We start from the raw sequence: 21,729 nt of genomic DNA on the forward strand, positions 1-21,729 counted from the left end.
GATGCATGATAGTGGACTATATGGAAATAAAACAATTCCAGGTCTTCTGGAAATGTTTTTGGTCGCTGTAGCATAATTCAGCTTAATTCTTAATATATTGTTGCTTAAGACACACTCATTGACGAGAAAATGTCAAACTGGCACTGCACGTTGAAAAGGTTGCTGACCCCTGGTGTAAAACGCACTGTAGGTCTGTGTATTGTCTAGTATGTAGGGGTTGGGGGTTGTGCAATAGTTACTTTAGGCCGGGGGTTGTGTAGAATGTAGGTCTGTGTGTAGTTGCTGTAGGCCTGGTTATTGTGTTATCTTTACTATAATCCTGCTTATAGTGTAAAGTTACTGTAGGCCTGTGTATTGTGTTGTTAATGTAGGACCTTTATATTGTTTAGCTACTGTAAGCCTGTATATTGTGTAGGTACTGTAGGCATGTATATTGTGTAGTTGCTGTAGGCCTGTGTATTATGTAGCTACTGTAAGCGGCATATCTTTATAGTTACTGCAGACCTCCATATTGTGTAGTAGTTGGTGCCCTTCACAAAGAAACATTCATATTTTCCATTTATTTTATTTTTCAATAATTTAAGCAACTTGATATTGACAGTGTGGGAAAGCTTTCCAGTAAGCGGAAACATTTCCCGTAAAAAAAACAAAACACACAACTTCGTACAAACAGAATTCCTATTAAACTCCGCCGCTGTCCTCGTATCCTGATGTGCAAAGTTAGAAAAATAAACTTTAGTTTCCCATGATCCTCCCGCCGCCGGAGCCGACCGTGAGGCCAAGAGGCAGAGGGGATGGAAGGCACTAGAATGTGTTGGCTGAGCCCGCGGTCTCTCCCGTCGGCAGCGAGCCAACACCGTGTATCGAAGCTCCTCTGTTTCACAGAGGTCCTAGAGGCGGTTCTCAACCGCCTCGTAGCACTAGAGGTCGTGAGGGAGGGGCAGGGGTTCAAGGGGTCAGGGGGTCAGGGGTTCATGGGGTCAGGGGGTCAGGGGTCAGGGGCTCAGCGGCTCAGGGGTCGATGAAGGAGATGGCGATGTAGCGTGTGCCGTTGGTTGTGGGCAGGCCCTCGTGGAGGTGGGTGAGACGGCCGGGGTGCATGAAGCTCCACCCCTTCCTGGGAGACTCGATGGAGCAGTTGTAGCGGTGGAACCTGCAGCCCCCGCCCTGCGTCGGGATAATAACAATATCAGAGATTAATATTACTGGTTATTATAATTAATATCAGGTTCATGTTAATGTTAAACCTGCAGCCCCCGCCCTGCGTCGGGATAATAACAATGTCAGAGATTAATATTACTGGTTATTATAATTAATATCAGGTTCATGTTAATGTTAAACCTGCAGCCCCCGCCCTGCGTCGGGATAATAACAATATCAGAGATTAATATTACTGGTTATTATAATTAATATCAGGTTCATGTTAATGTTAAACCTGCAGCCCCCGCCCTGCGTCGGGATAATAACAATGTCAGAGATTAATATTACTGGTTATTATAATTAATATCAGGTTCATGTTAATGTTAAACCTGCAGCCCCCGCCCTGCGTCGGGATAATAACAATATCAGAGATTAATATTACTGGTTATTATAATTAGAGATGTCCGATATTATCGGCCCACCGATATTATCGGCCCGATATTAGCATAAAAATGTAATATCGGTCAATATCGGTATCGGATTTTTTTTGCCTTAAAACCGATTTTCTTTTTTTTTTTTTTTTTTTATTTATAGCTCAAATAAATGTTTTCAAAATTGTGCAGTACAGTGCACATTGTAATTGACTCATATTTGTGCATTTATTCAATTAAGGTTATTGAGTTTTAGTTAAAGAAACATACTGCTATGTTGCACATAGTTGTTCAGGTACAATGTTTTATCATTTGTGAAGTCAAGTTTGCCCTATTTGTTGTGGGCATTGTCAAGATTATCTCAGGGAGAGTGTAATCCAAACTGTTGTCTGAGACCATTAAAAAAAAAAAAATAAACATGGCACTTTTCCCTTAAATTAAGTTGAAGTATTTTTCTTATTTTGCACAGACAATGTTAACATTTGGAAAGCCTTGTTACATTCAAGAATGCATCCAGTGGGGCATCACAATAACATTAAGCATGTTGTGTTAATTCCACAACAGGAGATATGTAATGTTACCTAAATTAGGTTTGAGGAAAAATAAATAACCCAAATATCGACATCGGTATCGGCTGATATCGGAATCGAAATATAGAGTTGGACAAAATCGCATATCGGATATCGGCAAAAAAGCCAATATCGGACATCCCTAATTATAATTAATATCAGGTTCATGTTAATGTTAAACCTGCAGCCCCCGCCCTGCGTCGGGATAATAACAATATCAGAGATTAATATTACTGGTTATTATAATTAATATCAGGTTCATGTTAATGTTAAACCTGCAGCCCCCGCCCTGCGTCGGGATAATAACAATATCAGAGATTAATATTACTGGTTATTATAATTAATATCAGGTTCATGTTAATATTAAACCTACAGCCCCCGCCCTGCGTCGGGATAATAACAATGTCAGAGATTAATATTACTGGTTATTATAATTAATATCAGGTTCATGTTAATGTTAAACCTGCAGCCCCCTCCCTGCGTCGGGATAATAACAATGTCAGAGATTAATATATCTGGTTATTATAATTAATATCAGGTTCATGTTAATGTTAAACCTGCAGCCCCCGCCCTGCGTCGGGATAATAACAATATCAGATATTAATATTACTGGTTATTATAATTAATACCAGGTTCATATTAATATAATAAACCTGCAGGATCCACCATTGGTCTGAACAATAACAACACCAGAGATTCGGAGCGATTTTTTTTTTTTTTTTGGGGCCCCTGATTGGCCCCGGGCCCGTACGCACCCGCATACCCTGCTTACCGATAGTTACGCCACTGGCTCCTAGCATTGAGGGGAGAGATCGCTCACCTCGAAGTCCAGGTGTTTGTTGTTGAGGGCGATGTTGATGGTGAAGGTGGAGGAGTCATGGTGTGGTCGCAGGTACGACTGCCTGCCCGGTGTGTACTTCACCACGAAGTTCATCACAGCGAAGCCCTGGAAAAACACAGGTGTGTTAGCGGGTTTTCACACCTAGACCCGTGGCTCACTGCAAACCACCCTTATCTGGACCTTCTCAAAGGGATGCTTGTTGAATCACCTCTGCCCATGAGCAAGTATGTTTTAACAAAGTACCTGTGTTATACCTTGGTGTAAAAGTACTGCAGTGTTTATCTTGGTGTAGTACTATAGTATTAACCTTGGTGTAGTACTATAGTATTACCTTGGGGTAGTATTTACGGGTAGCACTGCAGTATTTACCTTGGTGTAGTACCCACTGAACACCTTCAGGGTGACTGGGGAGATGTACTCTCGGATGAAGTGGAGCCACTCCTTATCGAAGCCGATCTGCTTCATGTGGATGTCGTCCGTCGGGACCGTCTCGTAACCGCCGGTGATGCGCTTGTCCTGCAGCCAATCAGGAGAGAGAACCAGACAGGCTAATCAGAAGAGAGAACCAGACAGGCCACTCAGGAGAGAGAACCAGACAGGCCAATCAGAAGAGAGAACCAGACAGGCCAGTCAGGAGAACAGTCAAGGCTGTAAGTCCATTTACCTCCCCTACCTCCACCCTACCCCCTATGACCCCACCCTACCTCTTCTTACTCCACCCTACCCCCTCAAACTCCACCTTAGCGCCTCTACCTCCACCCTACCCCCTCTGACCCCACCTCTACCTCCCCTCTACCCCCTTCTAACCCCACCCTACCTCCACCCTACTCCTCCAGCTCCACCTTCCCGGCCCAGATGTTTCCTGTGTATCTGCGCTGGCGGGGAGCCCCGGCTGAAGATTCTTAGATTAGATTCTCTTCACTGGAACATGAGGCAGAGCTGAAACATCACGCCCACATCACATCACACATCACACCGAGCCAAGAGCCTGCTGCACTGAGGTCACCAGGCCCCAGCCAGACTCAGGGCTCACCGGTGGGGACTCACCTCATGTCTCCCCCCGGACCAGGAGCCGTAGTTCTCCATCTCCTCCACAATCTCATCACAGGCCGTCTGCGACAGAACGGGGAACCAGAACACATCTGGGCACGGCTGCAACACACAGAACACATTCCTGAAGGCCTGACCGACGGACGCTGGAGTCCCGCAGCAGATGTTCTGGTCGACTGCGTCCAGCCTGCATCATTACCCGCAGTCTCCCACAGCGCTAAGCACACCCCTGGGAGCGCTTTGATGGATTCACTGTTCTGCTTTCTTTTTAATCAGTATTTGACGAATATAAAAACATAACAAAGCCTCATAAAAAAATTGCAGGAAGGCAAGATGTTTTCTATCAATGAAACAAGGGCTTTTGACCAGATGTCACAGAGGATCAAGCTGAATCATAACCAGATGACATGAGTGAAATTCTCAAACATAACCAGATAACATGAATGAACATCTCAAACATAACCAGATAACACGCTGAAACATAACCAGATAAAATCTGAAACATAACCAGATAACATCTCAAACATAACCAGATAACAAGCTCAACATCTGAAGCATAACCAGATAACACGCTGGACTGAAGCACAACCGGATAACACGCTGAACTGAAACAGAACCAGATAACACGCTGAACTGAAACATAACCAGATAACGCGCTGAACTGAAACATAACCAGATAACGCGCTGAACTGAAACATAACCGGATAACACGCTGAACTGAAACATAACCAGATAACGCGCTGAACTGAAACATAACCAGATAACACGCTGAACTGAAACATAACCAGATAACGCGCAGAGCATCTGAAACACGGCCGCGACAGACTCACCTGCTCCATGACGTTTGATGTGAAGATATGACTGTAGTTCTTGTGGATGTATTTTTCCTTCCAGTCCTGTGAACAGAAGTGGGCACACCAGAAAATGTCAGGGAATGAATACAGTAGCATCATGCATACACCGTGCTGTCCCTTAACCCAACACTAGGGCCACGCTGGTGAGCCGAGGAAGGTACCATGAAGGCAACACTTTTTTTGTGCGACAGAACTGGTCATCCGATGCCATAGTCTTTTGTCGTTGGACAGCATCGTTTTTGAGTGTATGAAGGGGCCTCACACGCTAGCTCCTCACAGGGCAAGCTATCACAACCAGCATGCTAGCTCCTCACAAACCCAGCTATCGCTACTAGCATGCTAGCTCCTCACACACCCAGCGGATGCTACTTGCATGCTAGGTTCCTCACGAACCCAGCGGATGCGTCTCCCATGTTCAACTCCTCACTCAGAGCAGGCTAACGCTACACCCACACAGAGCACGCAGCCGGCTACACCATCGAGCGCTAACCCTTACTTAACCTTACACCAGGGCCCCTTCATCACTCATCAGCCGGCAGCTCAACCCTAGCATGACGGCTCGGCGGCCATCATTACGTCTGCAGACTTATGCTAGGTGTTTCATAAGGCTAGCGGGGGGAGGTCACTCACCACAGGGTTCAGGAAGATCTGCCAGAGGTCGTTGTTGTAGTGGGAGGTGTTGTAGTTGGCGGTGGAGATGAGGCGCCCAAATTCTTGGCGGTTGGTGATGAACATGAAGACTCCCTGGACCAGAACAGTAAGATTTGTAATCGATTTGGCGGCGTGCAACATCTAGCTCAACCTCCCCGACGCTCTCAGACGTTTATCAGGACTGGCTTGTCAAAACAAGTCTGGTGTTTGTCGTTAGTGTTCAATTCCAGAGTGTCGGAAAGCTGGAATCCGTGGGTTGCTCTAGAGCTGTCACTGATGAATAATCTGGGATTATTGATCTGTGTGTGTGATTATTCCTTTATTATTTGTGTCAAATAATTTAAGATTATTTGGGCTAGGTGGCGGGCTAGGGTAGGGGTGTTAAAGCGCTGGAGTGAGGGGGAGAAGGGGTTAAAAATAGCTTTTGTTTCTACGTTAAGATACAGATGGAGTCATAGATTAAATGTTGCTGAGGTTTGATTAAAACCAGATGGCTAAAAGTAGAGGTCTCCCCCCTATTCTAATCTCCTACTCTCTAAGGAGCCATAAAGAATGTCTACTACTCTCTAAGGAACCATAGGGAATGTTACCTGCTCTGTAAGGAACCATAGATGATGTTACCTACTCTCTAAAGAACCAAAGATGATGTCTCCTACTCTCTAAGAAACCATAGATTCTGTCTTCTACATTCTAAGGACCCATAGATGATGTCTCCTACTCTATAACGGACAATAGATAGTCTCCTACTCTCTAAGGAACCATAAATAGTCTCCTTCTCTCTAAGGAAGCATAGATACGAACACCTATATTTAAAGGAACCATAAATTCAGTGTTCAAATGAATGTATCCTCTCACTCAGACGAGACAAAAATATAAATATATTTCCAGAGAGCGAGCCAGGCTTTTGTCACTCCTGTGTTCCTAGCGCGGGGGTTGTGGGATTTATGTGGATCCGAATTGTGTTCATAAGAATGCCGCACTGAAGAAAGCCTCAGACGTTGTTTAAACAAATGTTTTCAAAGATTGTGTGCGGGTGCACTCTACGTTCTATTGGTCTTAAACACGGCTACCTTCTGGGTGCTTATGTCACCGATTGGAAACACAGTACAACACAAGTCAACGGTTAAAGTAATGAAAGTGGGGAACCTTTGGGGGTCTGAGCATATGGAACGATTCCGGAGAAGGGGAGCCCTTCTCCCTGTGGCTCGTCTAAAACAAAGGAGAAGTTCTGCTGTAACACAAGGGTTCTGGAACCGGAATATCATCACAAAGTCTCCTGCAGGGGTGAGCGGGAGCGGTGGTGGCGGTGACGAAGGGGGGGGGGGGGGGAGGTGAACCCGGGCAGCACCACGGCCAGGGAGCAACGGCCACGGAGGTCTGGACCCAACAGGCTCAGGTGCAGCGACCGCTTTGCACAGCGGTGTGAAGGCAGGCCAAGGACACAAGGCCCAGGACACAAGGCCGAGGACTAGCGTGAGGTCATGCAGTCAGGGTCATGCATAGGTCAGAGGTCAAGGCTTCAGAGAGAGGAGGATAGCCCAAGCACACGGGGCGAGGTTGGTCCCCTGCGACGTCGTGGAGACATGCTGGCATATGATCAGTAGACGATTAAGGAGGAAGGAGTTGGCCAGAAATACCATCAGAGATACCTTCAGAGATACTATCAGAGAGACCATCAAAGAGACCATCATGCCGGAGACACGGCGTCTGAATATACTTGCCAGGTTGTCGTCTGATGTACAGGAGAGAGTCTCAACATTCACAGACTTAGTTTATCTCTCAGCTTGGCCCGCCTGCCACATGCTAACCATGTGTGCTACGGTAACTACAGTACATAAATCTAGACATGACAGAACATCCTCATACATATATTCCATTATTATCCGGCAATGCAAGCATACCAACTTGCAATATAATGTTGTATACTGTATAGCAGGATGGATGCTAAGGTATTTTACATAATATACTGTAAAGCAGGATGGGTGTTTTGTATTTAAGGTAATATGGTATGTAGCAGGATGGGTCTTCAGGTATTTTGGTAATATACTGTATAATGTAAGTTGAGTGTTCAGGTATTTAAGGTAATATACAGTGTAGCAGGATTGGTGTTAAGGTATTCAAGGTGTTATAAAGTGTAGCAGGATTGATGTTAAGGTATTTAAGGTGCTCTGTAGCTGGGTGGGTTTTGGTCGTACCATCTCCCTGGTGTGTCTACTGTGTAGCGGGTGGGTTTGGGCCGTACCATCTCCCTGGTGTGCCGACACAGGGCCATGTCCGGGTCCAGTTTCTCCAGGACGAAGAGGTTCTTCTCCTTCAGCTCGTCCCTCAGGGCGGCACCCTGGACCAGGTAGACGTGGGCAAGGAACGGCACGTTCCACACGCCTCTACACAGCGGGGGGGGGGGGGGGCAGGTTAGCAAGTCTAACCCAAACCAGGTCCAACCCAGACCCAGCCTAACCCAGGACCAGTCTCACCCAGTCTAACCCAGGACCAGTCTAACCCAGACCCAGTCTAACCCAGAACCAGTCTAACCCAGACCCAGCCTAAACTATTCTTACCAGTCTTACCCAGACCCTGTCTCAACCAGTCTAAGCCAGACCCAGCCTGTCAAACCCAGCCACACACCACCCAGCCTAACCAGGACTCGGCCCTGGGTCTGGTCCGCTGAGCCTGACGACAGATCCTGGGCCAAGCGATGACCCAACCCCCCATTAGTGCTGGCGGGCTTCCCCAGCAGCCAGGAGCCGTCTGCTGGCCTCGTTGGGACAGCCCAGCGTCGGCCCGCCTGCGGAGGTCGGCTCTGACTGCGGCCATTGTCACGCTCAACCTCGAAATGAAGCAGGGCCCCAACTCACATCCTCTTGCCCTGCACGATGTCGATGTAGTCCTCAGAGCGGGCGTAGTACCCGTCCAGGCTCAGAGAACCCCAGAAGTTGGACCACAGCTTCCCGTGGCGTGTCACCAGGGGGGCGATCACCTTCCTGTCAGAGAGAGAGAGAGAGAGAGAGAGAGAGGGGAGAGAGAGAGAGAGAGAGAGAGAGAGAGAGAGAGAGAGAGAGAGAGAGAGAGAGAGAGAGAGAGAGAGAGAGAGAGAGAGAGAAAGAGGGGGAGAGAGAGGGAGAGGGAGAGAGAGAGAGAGAGAGAGAGAGAGAGAGAGAGAGAGAGAGAGAGAGAGGGAGAGAGAGAGAAATACAGAGAGAGAGAGAAATACAGAGAGAGAAATACAGAGAGAGACAGAGAGAGAGAGACAGAGAGTCAGAGGGAGAGAGTAAGCCAGAGAGAGGTAGAAAGGCAGGGAGAGAGAGACAGACAGAGAAGGAGAAGGGGAGAGAGATAGAGAAACAGCGAGAGATATAGAGAGCGGTAGAGAGACAAAGGGAGAGAGATTTCACACGCTATACCGCGTCTCAAACCCTTTTGTCTCGCGAACCTCACAAAGAAGGACGCCATGTTGTTTTCCGTCATTCCGCGGTCACAGAGTTGTCCTTTGTAGTGCTTTGTAGTCTGACCAATTCAATTAATTCCGCCTTTTAAACAGAGAACGTTTATTGGCAGAGCCTGGAGTTCAAACCACCAGGAGGGAGGAGACCAGCTCACCGCACGCTCACGTCGACTTTCTATTTCTGCCTTTTCCCCAGAGGACTTTTTTAACTGTGAAATAATTTGTGTAATAAAGGTATGTCGGGCAGCCGTGACCTTCCCGCCTGAGCTGGCAGAAACAGGAAGCCTGGGGAGTATTTTTAACCTCCTTCCATGCGACTCTGAACTTCTGGTGGTTTTATCTCCTTTGAGGCGTGAGACCGCCCGGCCTGTCAGCGCCATGCCGGCTCTGCAACCCCGCCCACGCAGATCCAACATGGCTGACTCTACCGTTTGTTGATAAGGATCCAACATGGCCTACTCCACGGTTCAATAATAATAAGGTTCAATATGGCTGACTCTACCTGTTCAGGTAAGGATCAAACATAGCCGATTCTACCTGTTCTGTTAATAAGGATCCAACATGGCTGACTCTACCTTTTAGGTTAATAGGGATCCAACATGGCTGACACTACCTGTTCTGTTTCAAAGGATCCAACATGGCTGACTCTACCTTTTAGGTTAATAGAGATCCAACATGGTTGGATCTCTATTAACATAACGCTACCCGTTATTGACATAACGCTACCCGTTATGTCAATGAGGATCCAACATGGCTGTGGCTGCCTGTGCTGTCAATTAGGATCCAACATGGCTGACTTTACCTGTTCTGTTCGATGAGGATTTTCAGAGTCTGCCGGTTGGTCAGCATGACGTCCGAGTCAATGCTGAAGTAGTAGCCACAGCTAGAATCCTTACGACAGAGGTCCCTGACACACACACACACACACACACACACACACACACACACACACAGACACACACACACACACACACACACACACACACACACACACACACACACACACACACACACACACACACACACACACACACACACACACACACACAGGAACATGAAATTAAACCTCTGTCCATGACATTGGGATACAGAGTCAGATTCATTGATAAAGCGATGTAGAGAGACACACTGAGAATCAGTGAGAGACAATGAGAGACACATCAAGAGAGACAGTGAGAGAGAGACTGTGATAGAAGGATTAAGAGACACAGTGAGAGAGAGAGAGACATAAAGAGAGACAGTAAGAAAGGGATCAAGAGACACAGTGAGAGTGAGACAGAAGTCTGAAAGTGGAAAGGAGAGAATGCCTATGAGCAAATTAGAGGAGGCTGATGAACCACAGACTTTAGTATTATGGGCTGGCGTGACTAATGATGTGGTTGATGAGTTGATTGATGTAAACACTGCCCTGGCTGAGCAATGATGGGTGAGGTTCTGGATTCTATTCGTACACATCCTGCTACCATCAACCCCTTACATGATCTCCTACCATATCAACCCCCTACACATCCTGCTACCATCAACCCCATACACATGACCAAGTACCATCAACCTCATACACATGACCTCTACCCTACACATGACCTTTGCCCTACACATGACCTCTACCCTACACATGACCTTTACCCAACACATGACCTCTACCCTACACATGACCTTCTACCATCTCTACACCCCAGTTCAAGGCTTTAGCTTCTCCATCTCTATCTTCTATTAACCTTTCTACAGGAGGATGTGAATCCAACACACATCCCTATATCTTATTAGGAGAGCAGGGCATTGTGGGTAATGCGGTCCACCTACATGCCCATGTTGCGGGCGTCTCCTTGGCTGAGGTTCTCCTCTGGTCCGACCACCTTGAAGCTCTTGAAGTGGTGACGCTGCTCCGTCCAGAACTTCTCGATGTGTTTCTCATGGAGGACTTCCTGACCACACAACATGAAGACAACATGAAACCATCGCACGTCCAACGCACTGGGAGGTGGAGGAGGTGTTTGGATGAGGTGTGCCCGCCCGTATTTTTTGATGCAGGCGGTGTTAGAGTTGGTGTCGGTGGAGGCGGGGTTATAGAGGTGGAGGTATAGAGGTGGATGTGGTGTTGGAGGTGGTGTTGGTGGAGGATGGGCAGGTGGTGTTGGTGGAGGTGGAGGACGTGGAGGGGTAGGTCTGCTGGAGGTGGTCTCGGTGGAGGATTTGGATGAATACGGTGGAGGTGGTGTTGCTAGTGGTGCTCTCAGTGGAGGATTTGGATGTAAAGGGTGGTGGAGGTGGTGTTGGAGGTGGTGTTGCTTGAGGTGCATAGAGGCAGAGTTGGTGTAGTTGTGGTGCAGTGGTGAAGGCGGTGTCTGGTATAGAGCTGGAGGTTGAGCGGCGGACTCGCGGGGGGGCGTAGCGGGGGGGTCCCACCTGGTTGTGCAGGAACAGACTGAGCTTCTCTCGGGGGTAGTCCAGGGTCAGCAGCCTCTGGAAGAACTCTGGGAGGAAGGGCGAGGGTTGCTCGATGAAGACTCCCAGCAGCACCTCGGGGAAGGCCTGCGGGGCCAGAGAGACACTCTGTAGCTCTGCTGTAAATAAACTGGCTGGAAATGGAAGTCTGTTTACCATGAATCATAGCTGTCCAAACATATGACGTCTCAACTGGTGTTCATCATACTGCATGTCAAACGCCCACATGGCCACAGAAGGTCCACCGCTGTGCTCCGGCTGAACCACTTCACTCTTGCTTGACTTCGCCCGCATTCAAAACAACCGTTTGGTGCGGGTCTGGCGTCTCGCGGCGGGCCAGATAATCCAGTAACGTGCGCTTCGGCTCCGACCGCACCGCCAACACCTCCAACGCCTCACCATTCGATGATGTAACACATGAAGGCGCTCAGTCCATGAGCTCATTTCAGAGCGCTGGGATATGGTATGAAAAACGGTTCTCCAGCAAGACTGGTACGTACAGTATAACGGCCTATATAAATATATATCTATATCTATATATTCTACAGCTTTCAGCGCTCAGGGTCTGTTGTAGAGACAGTGAGAGCAACACAGAGCAGAAACTCTTTTTCCCATGATGCTCGGGCCAAGCCACAGTCTAGAGAGACTGTCCAGCTCAGGATGGTTTGCAGTTCAAACGGGAACGCGAGGAAGCGGCTAATTGCGGAGCTGTTTTTAGCTCTGAGGAGGGCAGCTAACTGAGGACCATCCTAACCTCCAATCACGCCACCAGCGCTTTGTCTGTGTGTGTGTGTGTGTGTGTGTGTGTGTGTGTGTGTGTGTGTGTGTGTGTGTGTGTGTGTGTGTGTGTATGTGTGTGTGGGTGCCAGCGTGTCTTTGTGTGCCAGAGAATGTGTGTCTGTGTGTGTGTGTGTGTGCGTGTGCGTGTGTGTGTTTGTGTGTGTGTGCCAGCGTGTCTGTGTGTTCTAGCGAGTGTCTGTATGTGTGCGTATACCTGTGTGTGCTTGCGTGTGCGTGCGTGAGTGTGCATGTGGGTTTTTTTATGCATGTGTGTGTGCGTTTGTGTAATCGTGTAATCGTGTGTGAGTGCCAGCGTGTCTGTGTGTGCTAACGTGTGTGTGTGCTTGTGTTTGTGTATGTGTGTGCGTGCACGTTTGTGTGTCTGTGTGTGTGCCTGTTTGCACAGCAGGACCAACGGACCCAGACGAAATTCAGCTCTCCCGTTGTTGACCCCAGTTCACCCCGGAACATAACACATCTACACTGTTATAATAACTAAAAGAGGGATTCATACCGGGAAAGGATGACCAGGATTTCCCGTCAGTACACCCACTACCCTTTCATGGGGTAATGGAAGGTTCCCGGGAGAATTGGCATTAATTATTCGTGACAAAACATCTGCATACTTCAAATGGATGCCCAGCAAACTGAATGACGGGCTTTTTCATATTTCAGAATATTGTCGAAGCGGGGGCATGCAGACGATGTGAGGACGCGAGTGTTGTGTTAACCTCCACCGCAGTGTGGAGTAGAATATAGAGGAGTTATATAATGTACATAATGTCCATCATCTGGTCGTCTGAACTGTGCCGTCGGCTCGCCGGTGACCGCGGTGAAGAAACCGAAGGCTGGACGGGGTGGTCAGCCCACTAACAGCTGGGTTAGGTCTCCAGCCTCCTGGGCTGGCCTTCACACCGCCCACTGGACCCTGGGAACACTGGTCTTTCCCTCTTCCTCCTCCTCCCATCCTCCTCCTCCTCCTCTCCCTCCACCTCCTGCTCCTCTCTCTCCTAACACACCCCCTGCACCTCCTCCTCCTCCTCCTCTCCCTCCTCCTCCTCCTCCTCCTCCTCTTCCTCCACCTCCTGCTCCATCTCCTCCTCCTCCTCCTCTCCCTCCACCTCCTGCTCCTCTCTCTCCTAATACACCCCCTGCACCTCCTCCTCCTCCTCTCCCTCCTCCTTCTCCTCCTCCTCCTCCTCCTCCTCCTCCTCCTCCTCCTCCTCCTCCTCCTCCTCCTCCTCCTCCTCCTCCTCCTCTTCCTCCACCTCCTGTTCCATCTCCTCCTCCTCCTCCTCCTCTCCCTCCACCTCCTGCTCCTTCTCCTCGTCCTCCACCTCCTCTCTCGTCCTCCTGCTCCTCCTCTTCCTCTTCTCCCTCCTCCTCCTACTCCTCCTCCTCCACCTCCTCTCTCATCCTCCTGCTCCTCCTCCTCTCCCTCCTCCTCCTCCTCCTCTCCCTCCTCCACCTCCACCTCCTGCTCCTCTCCCTCCTACCCCTCCTCCTCCTCCTCCTCCTCCTCCTCCTCCTCCTCCTCCTCCTCCTCCTCCTCCTCCTACCCCTCCTCCTCCTCCTCCCCCTCCTCCTCCTCCTCCTCCTCCTCCTCAGTAGTCTGGACCATGCTAAGCCCAGTCCTGGATACATGAGGGTTGGCTCGGACCCTGTCTTCCCTCTGGTCCTCATGGTGGAGGCCACGTCAGATACCCCCACACAGAGAAGAGGACCAGAGGGAGGCCAGGGTCTGAGGCCACGTCAGATACTCCTCACACAGAGAGAGGAAATTGAGTGAACGAAGCCTGTCCATCACCCATTGGTTTACACAACACCACTCTGGCCATATTTGGCACAGTTTTTGGCAAAATTGAGGGCAGGCCTTGATGCCTACGGCCAAAACTAATTGACATTAATAACTTTTTAATTAAATACCATTGCCAAGATTAACTGGGATCCGATCCAAGCAGAGACATTCGGTTTATGGGCCTCATATTACGAGAATGAAATCCCATTCCTCCCTGTTGACTAAAGGAGCCCACACACAGCCCAGACTCAAACCAACGGCCAACTGCCTTTAACCGACCACTCCGTTGTCTCTCGTACGACATGTTCGGCGGAAAAGATGCATTGAAACACACCGTGAAGACTACTGCCAACTTCAAAGTAGAGTAGTACGTTCTGCTCTTGCGTGAGATGCAATGCGTCTCCTTGACATTGGGTGGCGTAGGTCTGCCCCTCCCACACACTGCGCTGATTGGCTGGTTATCAGAGGCTCAGGTCCTCAGACGCCCACACTCTTAGACTTTGCTTGTTAAATCGGACCAGACACCGTCCGCGTGGTTGCAAAAGCTTCAAACACAGCTGAACACATTGAATAGATTTTTACCCAAACTCAACCGAGACTCCGCACACGCTTTATATGGTGGTTGAGTGTAGCAGCCTTAAAGTGTGATTCCGGCAAAGAACTTGGAAAACAGTCTTTTTTAATAAACGCCCGCTACTCTAACTAAGTTGTTGATTCTTCGTTTTATGTGTAAGGACCCTAGTCATGCTACTGCAGAGGTTTGGTGCTATTTTGAGCAATATTAGTGGATTAAAAAATGACGAATTGGAAGAGTCACATCGCCCCCTAGCCAATGTAATTGAAGCCATTTGGGCTGTTACATTGCTCCATGCAAGAGCAATGTAACACGCCAAGCTCTCTCCTCGATTATCAACGAAAAAAAGTGTCTGGAGGGCTCATTTTATGGGGCTTCATGCCAAAAAAGACCCGGGCTTCAATTTTTGCCGGAATTACCCTTTTAGAGGGGGAAACATGTCGCTCTGCATTATCCTCCTCCACGACGCCCCCTACAGGCCGTCAATGAAACAACACACGGGTCTGCTGGGGGTGTACCTACCTCCAGCTGAGACAGGTCCAGCATGTTGTGGTCGCAGATGGTGCAGGCCTGCTCGTTGTTCCAGGCGTTGGGGACGTAGTTGGCCAGGTAGTTGAGATAGATCTGGAAACACATCAGGAGGTCAGTACCAGCGTACATCTCCACTCTTTCTGGTAGCTCGGCTGCTAACACTCACACCACTCTAAATGGAAGCAAGGTGTTTATGTATCTATTTTTAACCTTTATAAAGGTGGATGTGTGTACAACCCACCTCTATAACTGGACTCTCTTAATTTCAAATCACTCGTACAATTCATTAAATTATCATTAGGTCTTGATGCTTGTCAGCTAGCTCTTGAAGCTAGCACATGAGCTCAGACGCTAATCAGTGCACAAGCTCTAGAAGCTGCATTACCTCTAGATCCTTGTGCTTTATCTTTAAGGCTAGTTCAGCTGACTTAGCACTAGATGCATTAAGTTTATGCATTAGTTTCAGTGCTAGATTCTAGTGCATTAGCTCTGGATGCTGTTGCAGTATCTCTGGACACGAGTGTGATAGCTCCAGCGCTAGAAGCGTATGAATTAGCTCCAGCGCTAGATGCGGTTGCATTAGATGTTGACGCGAGTGCGATAGCTCCGGCGCTAGACTCTAGTCGGCCCGTTTGGGGGCAATGAGTCATGGTGGGTTTGGGCTGGAGAACGCATGGCTCTCTGCCAGACTGCTGGAATGTGAGGAGTGGGGAGCTGGCTGAGTAGGAGGTTGATTACAGTATCTTACTGTTCACACACACACACACACACACACACACACACACACACACACACACACACACACACACACACACAGAGACACACACACACACACACACACAGAGACACACACACACACACACACACACACACACACACACACACACACACACACACACACACACACACACACACACACACACACACACACACGGAGGGGAGAGGGGGAGGGAGAGACAGAGGAAGACGAATGGGGAGGTTTGAAGGGAGAGACCCAGAGGGAGAGAAATGGGAGAAAGAGAAAAGCCAGGCTCCCTCTGGTCGAGGAGGGCGCTTGGGTTCCTGGGGGCCCTCCTACGGAGGGATATTACGAATACTGACGCCATGGGAACACGGCCTGGTCTCTATAGCGTATGTTCAGCGTGTGTATGCACCATCAAGCCCCGGCTAGATCTAGAATAGAACTGTGTAGATCTAGGTACATAGACCACCGTAGACCGTCCTAGACCTATAGACGGGGTTGTGCCCGCTGTTGAGAGGATGGGCGGGGGTGGAGGGCATGGCATCACACTCACTTTGCTCTTCCTGTTGCCGTGGACGACGACGGGCAGGCTGTCGTACACAGCGTTCCTGACTCGGACCCGGTCGGTGCCGAAGTTCAGCATGACTTCATCTGCGAAAAAAGAGACACATGTTCACACCTCTCCATAAGCGGCCTCTGGCCTCTAGACGGGCTTCTGGACCACATGGGCTCTTGTCTCTAGATCAGAAGGGCCTTGGCCTCTAGACCGGCCTCTGGCCTCTGGACCTTCTCTAGACCAGGAGCTGATATCTGGCCTCATGCTGGTCAGAGTAACACCAACAACGAACAAGCAGCTACCGAGGATTAGAGTAACAATCCTGGGACATCGGCTAACAGACCCTCTGACCACACGCAGAACACTGAGACACAGGAATGGTCGATCCTTCATTTTTAACATTTGTAAGGATTCGCTATTCTGGAGAGCTCAGGGTCCTCTGAGTGTGCGGTGGGGTCCCATTTACGCACTGAAGTGGTCGGTTTGCTGATGTGACTCAAAACGAGGAAGAACGTTCATGGATTGCCCCGCGGGACCACTTTGGGCCACAAGGTGCCCCCAGATGTCCCCTGGCATCTGGACCACAGATGCCCTTCTGGGAGTGCTCAGAGTGTGCGGTCGGGGTGTGATTTACACACTGAAACTATCTTGAGGGCTTTTAGGTATCGGTTTGGTGATGTCACTCACCGATAGCCCCGTTCAGATTCTGGAAGATCTGGCACTTGTGGTCCAGAGTCATGTTGAGGCCTTCCTGAGGGGAGCACAGGGAGAGAGAGAGAGAGGGTTTTAATGTGTGTAGTAGAGCTGGGCGATTAATAGATTTTGAATCTTAATTCGAATTTATGGTCAATAACCGATTTTTTTTTTTAAAGAAAATCGATTATTGAAAAAAGAAAAAAATATGTATACTTTATTTTTAAAGATTCAAATCTCAACATCGCAGCATGCGCTGAAAAAGTGAGTGTTTAGAGTTTCTCTAAAGCCTAGTAACCAAACAATTGTTAATCTTCAAATAAAATCCAAACTTAAAAAAAATATATATTTGTCAATCATAGAAAAAATATGGATTAAATCCGATAATCGGGTTTGGTTTGAAAAATCGGTTCTTTTACTTTTAGGCCAAATCGCCCAGTCCTAGTGTGGAGGCCATGGGAGCGTTTAGAGGGATGACCTCACAACCCTGGTGTTCAGCTCACCCTCTGCTGGAAGTCCAGGTAGATCTTAGTGTAGAACAGCTGGTCGTCGTCGTTGTCATGGAGATTCCACTGGCCCACCATTTCTTTTATGGAAGTGCCGTATCCCATAATTCCTGAGGGTGACAATCCAGGAAAGTTAAAAGCGGGACAAAAAAACTGGTCATTGAACACCTTTCTATAGAAGAGCCACAGAGGTCCCACAGATGGGTCTCCAGAGAGTTAGAATTACATATGCTTAGAGGAACGTTTCCTTGGCAACGGACCAGCGTTAAAAGTGGACATTTTTGGCATAACCTCATGATCAGGAAGCGGAACCCCCGCACCCGCAGACCGCTGCATGAGAATGTAACCAAGCAGGGATCCAGTGCCAAGCGAGGCTTATATAACACTGTATCCCCCCAGCACCAAGCCAAACGTAAACAAAACTGGCTAACCCCAGCGCTAAACTAAACTTATTTAACAACGTGCCAACCCCAGCGCTAGGCTAAACTTATTTTACAATGTGCTAACCCCAGCGCTATGCTAAACTTATATAGTGCCATGTTTACCCCAGTGCTAGGCTAAACTTATTTAACAACGTGCAAACCCCAGGACCAAGCTAAACGTATATAGCGTCATGCTAACCCCAGGACCAAGCTAAACATATATAACGTCATGCTAACCCCAGGACCAAGCTAAACTTATAAAGCGCCATGCTAACCCAAGCATGAAGCTAAACTTACACAGCACCATGCTCACCGCGGCACCAAGCTAAATAAATATAGCACCATGGTGAACCCAGTGCCATGCTTAATGTGCATAGCAGCCGGCTTACGCAAGCGCCAAACTAAACTTCTATAGCATCGTGCTAACCCTAGCATCAGGCTGAACGTATATAACACAATGCTAACTCCAGCGCCAAGCTAAACGCATATGGCTCCATGCTAAACACAGCACGTAGCTAATTTTACATATAGCACCATAAACATTAAACCAGAACACTGGGTTCAAGGGTTCCACCCTGGCCGTAGCTGCTTGTGTTGCTGCTCTGTGTGAAGTCTTTGTGTAAAGATGTGTAGTTTCTGTCTAAAGATGTGTTGTTTTTGTGTAAAGATGTTTAGTTTGGGTATAATTTGGTCATTTGTGTGTCTATTTTCTATAAAGCAGAAAGTATATGGATCAGCTTAATAAACGGTGAAGGGCAGACATGATGGAAAATTGGTAATAGTCTAACTATAATTTGTAGGAATATAACTTCCAGCTGTCCCCCGGCCTCTGAACAGAGACCTCGTGTTCATCCTGCCCCTTAACACACAAGCCCCCGACACTTTGAAACAGGGCTTCCATCGCTGCAGTGTGTCCAGGATCCTCAGGCGAGCGGGTGAAACTTTTCACACATGACCCCCCCCCCCCCCCCCCCCACGCTGGGGCCGGCGATCATCTGGACAGCAGGGTGACGGGTCTCGTCTGATCGCAAGAAACGAACAGCCCGCACATCACAGTGACCTTATTGTACCCTTGATAAAGTTGACTTGGGCTGAACCCTGACCAACCAAGTCCTGCTCTACAGACCACTAACTAACTAACCCTGACCAACCAAGACCTGCTCTACAGACCACTAACTAACCCTGAGCAACCAGGACCTGCTCTACAGACAACTAACTAACTAACTAACCCTGACCAACCAAGACCTGCTCTACAGACCGCTAACTAACCCTGAGCAACCAAGACCTGCTCTACAGACCACTTACTAATCCTGAGCAACCAAGAGCTGCTCTACAGACAACTAACTAACTAACCCTGACCAACCAACCAAGACCTGCTCTACAGGCCACTAACTAACCCTAACTAGATCAGCCTTCAACCCTAACTGGCCTACTCAACCTCTGTAGACCAGCCTACTAATCCTTTCTAGACAAGCCTACTACCAATACGTTACTAGACCAGATCCTAACTGGTCCTTTGTAGTGACTGTGTTGCTGGTGACCTTGTTGCTTTGTGTTATGAGCAGTTGGAGAAGGCCTAGACCAGACCAGATCAGACCAGACCAGACCAGACCAGCCCAGACCCCGTGATGGGGTTCAGACAGTCCAGACTAGGGCTGCTGGGTCCTGGGTTAAAGAGCTGCCATTGTCCACTGTCCCCCAGCCAGGAAATACCAGCTCCCTCGTCCAATAGGATAATGTTTACAAGGAAAATACGCTTACGATTTAGAGAAAAGATAATATTAACAAAGCCCGCTGGACATAACACCAGCCTCTCACCCTTCCTGAACCCATTACGCCTCCGCCGTAGAGGAACTCGGCAGGTGATCCAGTCTGGACTGGTTCTGGTCACCAAGCGTTCCTTAAACAAAGGGTTGGCACCCAAACCTGGGTCACAATCCCGTTGGAGGAGGGTTGGGGTGTGACACAGTGGACAGGACTCTCAGGAAACTCAGGATTACCGAAGATTTATTTTGGATCCCGAGATGAGAATAGCTTCAAAAAAACGTCATTTGGTCTACAGACTATCAGACGATCTACTTGCTATCAGCAGACCAGATCCCTTCGCTCTACTCAAACATGTTTAGACTCATGGGGGCTGGAATGTTTCAACGGGTTGTCATGGCGATACCATGACAGACCTCCGCACCCGTTGCGATGCCTGCTCCTCACCTCCGGAGTTGAGGAACCGCTTGCCGCTGCGCACCGACGGGTATTTCTCCGCCAGCCTCTTGTCGGGCCAGACAAGCCCCTCCGCCGCAAACACCACCCTGTGATTGGTCTGCTGGAACTTGCTCAGCAACTCCTCGGGGCCCCCCGAGAAGATAAGATCGTAGCTGTCAGGGGAGAACAAACACAGCGTTCGTCAGGCTGAAAGATCTGCGGCCGACAGCCGTTCGAACTTCAGAACGTCCCGACGGCCCGTGGGCTGCTACTCGTTGAGGCTGAGCTGTGTGTAAACAGTCATGGCTTTCTCTCAGGGGAATAGATTGTTCTGGAAGGAATTCTACCGGACCAAAAACTCTCTGTTTACCGTCTCACTCGAGGACACTTCATCTCCTTCCCTCATGCTGAAGGACATGGGGTCCACAGGCACGCCCGCACACATACACATACCCATGCGCACACGCTAAACCTCAAGACATTATGGTGACCCCAGATTGCTTAGCAGCACCATTATACACCAGAAGATAATCATAGCGTGGTGAAAATACTTAAATACAGCCATTTCCTTGTTAAAAGGAAGTGGCTGTGTTTCCTCAATGCCCGGGCAGGGTGGGTACCCCCAAAGTGCAGTATTCAAACGATGTGGGAAGCATCCTCTACTTAGAGTCGTGGGCTGGAGGCTGCTATTAGCTCCGCCACTCACTTGTACTTTCCACGGGACTTTGGCAGCAGCAGCGTCTACCTGCCGGTCTTAACGAGCAGCCTCATCCAAGAGGCTCAGCCTGGGCTGCAATTAGGGCAATTATCATAATGTCTAATTGATACGTCCCACACAGATAGGCGCTTAGATTAGACAAGCGCCTATTCAGACATTCTGTCTGAATGCAGTAAAAAACTGTTGTTGTTCAGTCCCTTACCTCACAGGGACGAATAAATAGCATGGAGAGATATTTCAGATTTGATTGTATTAAGTCTACATTCAGGAGGACGTGTGTATGGCTGTGGATTCATGGATCTACATTTGAACTAAAACTGGAATATTGCATTGACATCTTTCTTCAAAGACAACGTTTGGCAAATATTTTGGGGGACCACCCGCGACGTTCATCCGGTGGTCTGTGTCCCCCTAGCGATCCGAGGTGGTCTAGAGGTAAACCTAGACCAGAACCCACCAGACCCTAGAGGTCCGAGGTGGTCCAGATGTTAAGGTGCAGCAGAACCCACCTGTCCACTACCAGCACCACCATGTCCTTGAGGTCCAGAACCTCCAAGGCCTCCTTCAGGAGGCGGACCTTCTGCCCCCCACCGATGGAGGTCCCCACGTCCCCTCCACGCCAGTCCGACCCCAGCCCCAGAACCTGGGGCAGAGAGTAGGACCGAAGGTGGTCGAGTCAGTACTACAGCTAGGAGTATAGTCCGAACTACATCAGTACAGTTAGTAGTGTGTATATAGTACTACAGTAGTACAGAGAGTAGTTTAGATAGCACTACATTAGTAC

At 48.9% G+C, this 21,729-nt stretch overlaps 1 protein-coding gene across 3 annotated transcripts in view; it reads right to left on the reverse strand.

The window, feature by feature from the left end:
• Positions 1 to 549: 549 nt before the first annotated feature.
• plod2 (procollagen-lysine, 2-oxoglutarate 5-dioxygenase 2) overlaps positions 550 to 21,729 on the reverse strand; it is a 32,564-nt gene continuing 11,384 nt past the window's right edge. The window contains exons 3-20 of one of the 3 annotated variants that reach the window (XM_030349084.1): positions 21,455 to 21,588; positions 20,237 to 20,400; positions 17,601 to 17,713; positions 17,092 to 17,155; positions 16,402 to 16,499; positions 15,098 to 15,199; positions 11,385 to 11,510; positions 10,782 to 10,903; positions 9,781 to 9,885; positions 8,392 to 8,517; positions 7,779 to 7,920; positions 6,683 to 6,745; positions 5,516 to 5,629; positions 4,862 to 4,927; positions 4,029 to 4,133; positions 3,351 to 3,497; positions 2,961 to 3,086; positions 550 to 1,167 (exon numbers count right to left, since the gene is read on the reverse strand). In XM_030349084.1, coding sequence (XP_030204944.1) covers positions 1,012 to 1,167; positions 2,961 to 3,086; positions 3,351 to 3,497; positions 4,029 to 4,133; positions 4,862 to 4,927; positions 5,516 to 5,629; positions 6,683 to 6,745; positions 7,779 to 7,920; positions 8,392 to 8,517; positions 9,781 to 9,885; positions 10,782 to 10,903; positions 11,385 to 11,510; positions 15,098 to 15,199; positions 16,402 to 16,499; positions 17,092 to 17,155; positions 17,601 to 17,713; positions 20,237 to 20,400; positions 21,455 to 21,588 — 2,073 coding nt within the window. In that variant the 3' untranslated portion in view covers positions 550 to 1,011. Of the gene's footprint in view, positions 1,168 to 2,624; positions 2,712 to 2,960; positions 3,087 to 3,350; positions 3,498 to 4,028; positions 4,134 to 4,861; positions 4,928 to 5,515; positions 5,630 to 6,682; positions 6,746 to 7,778; positions 7,921 to 8,391; positions 8,518 to 9,780; positions 9,886 to 10,781; positions 10,904 to 11,384; positions 11,511 to 15,097; positions 15,200 to 16,401; positions 16,500 to 17,091; positions 17,156 to 17,600; positions 17,714 to 20,236; positions 20,401 to 21,454; positions 21,589 to 21,729 lie in introns of those variants that run through there. The other 2 variants (XM_030349086.1, XM_030349085.1) reach the window with 2 other exon arrangements.

This window comes from Gadus morhua, chromosome 23, assembly GCF_902167405.1.
Source record: "Gadus morhua chromosome 23, gadMor3.0, whole genome shotgun sequence".
In the NCBI taxonomy this organism is placed as follows: Eukaryota; Metazoa; Chordata; class Actinopteri; order Gadiformes; family Gadidae; genus Gadus; species Gadus morhua.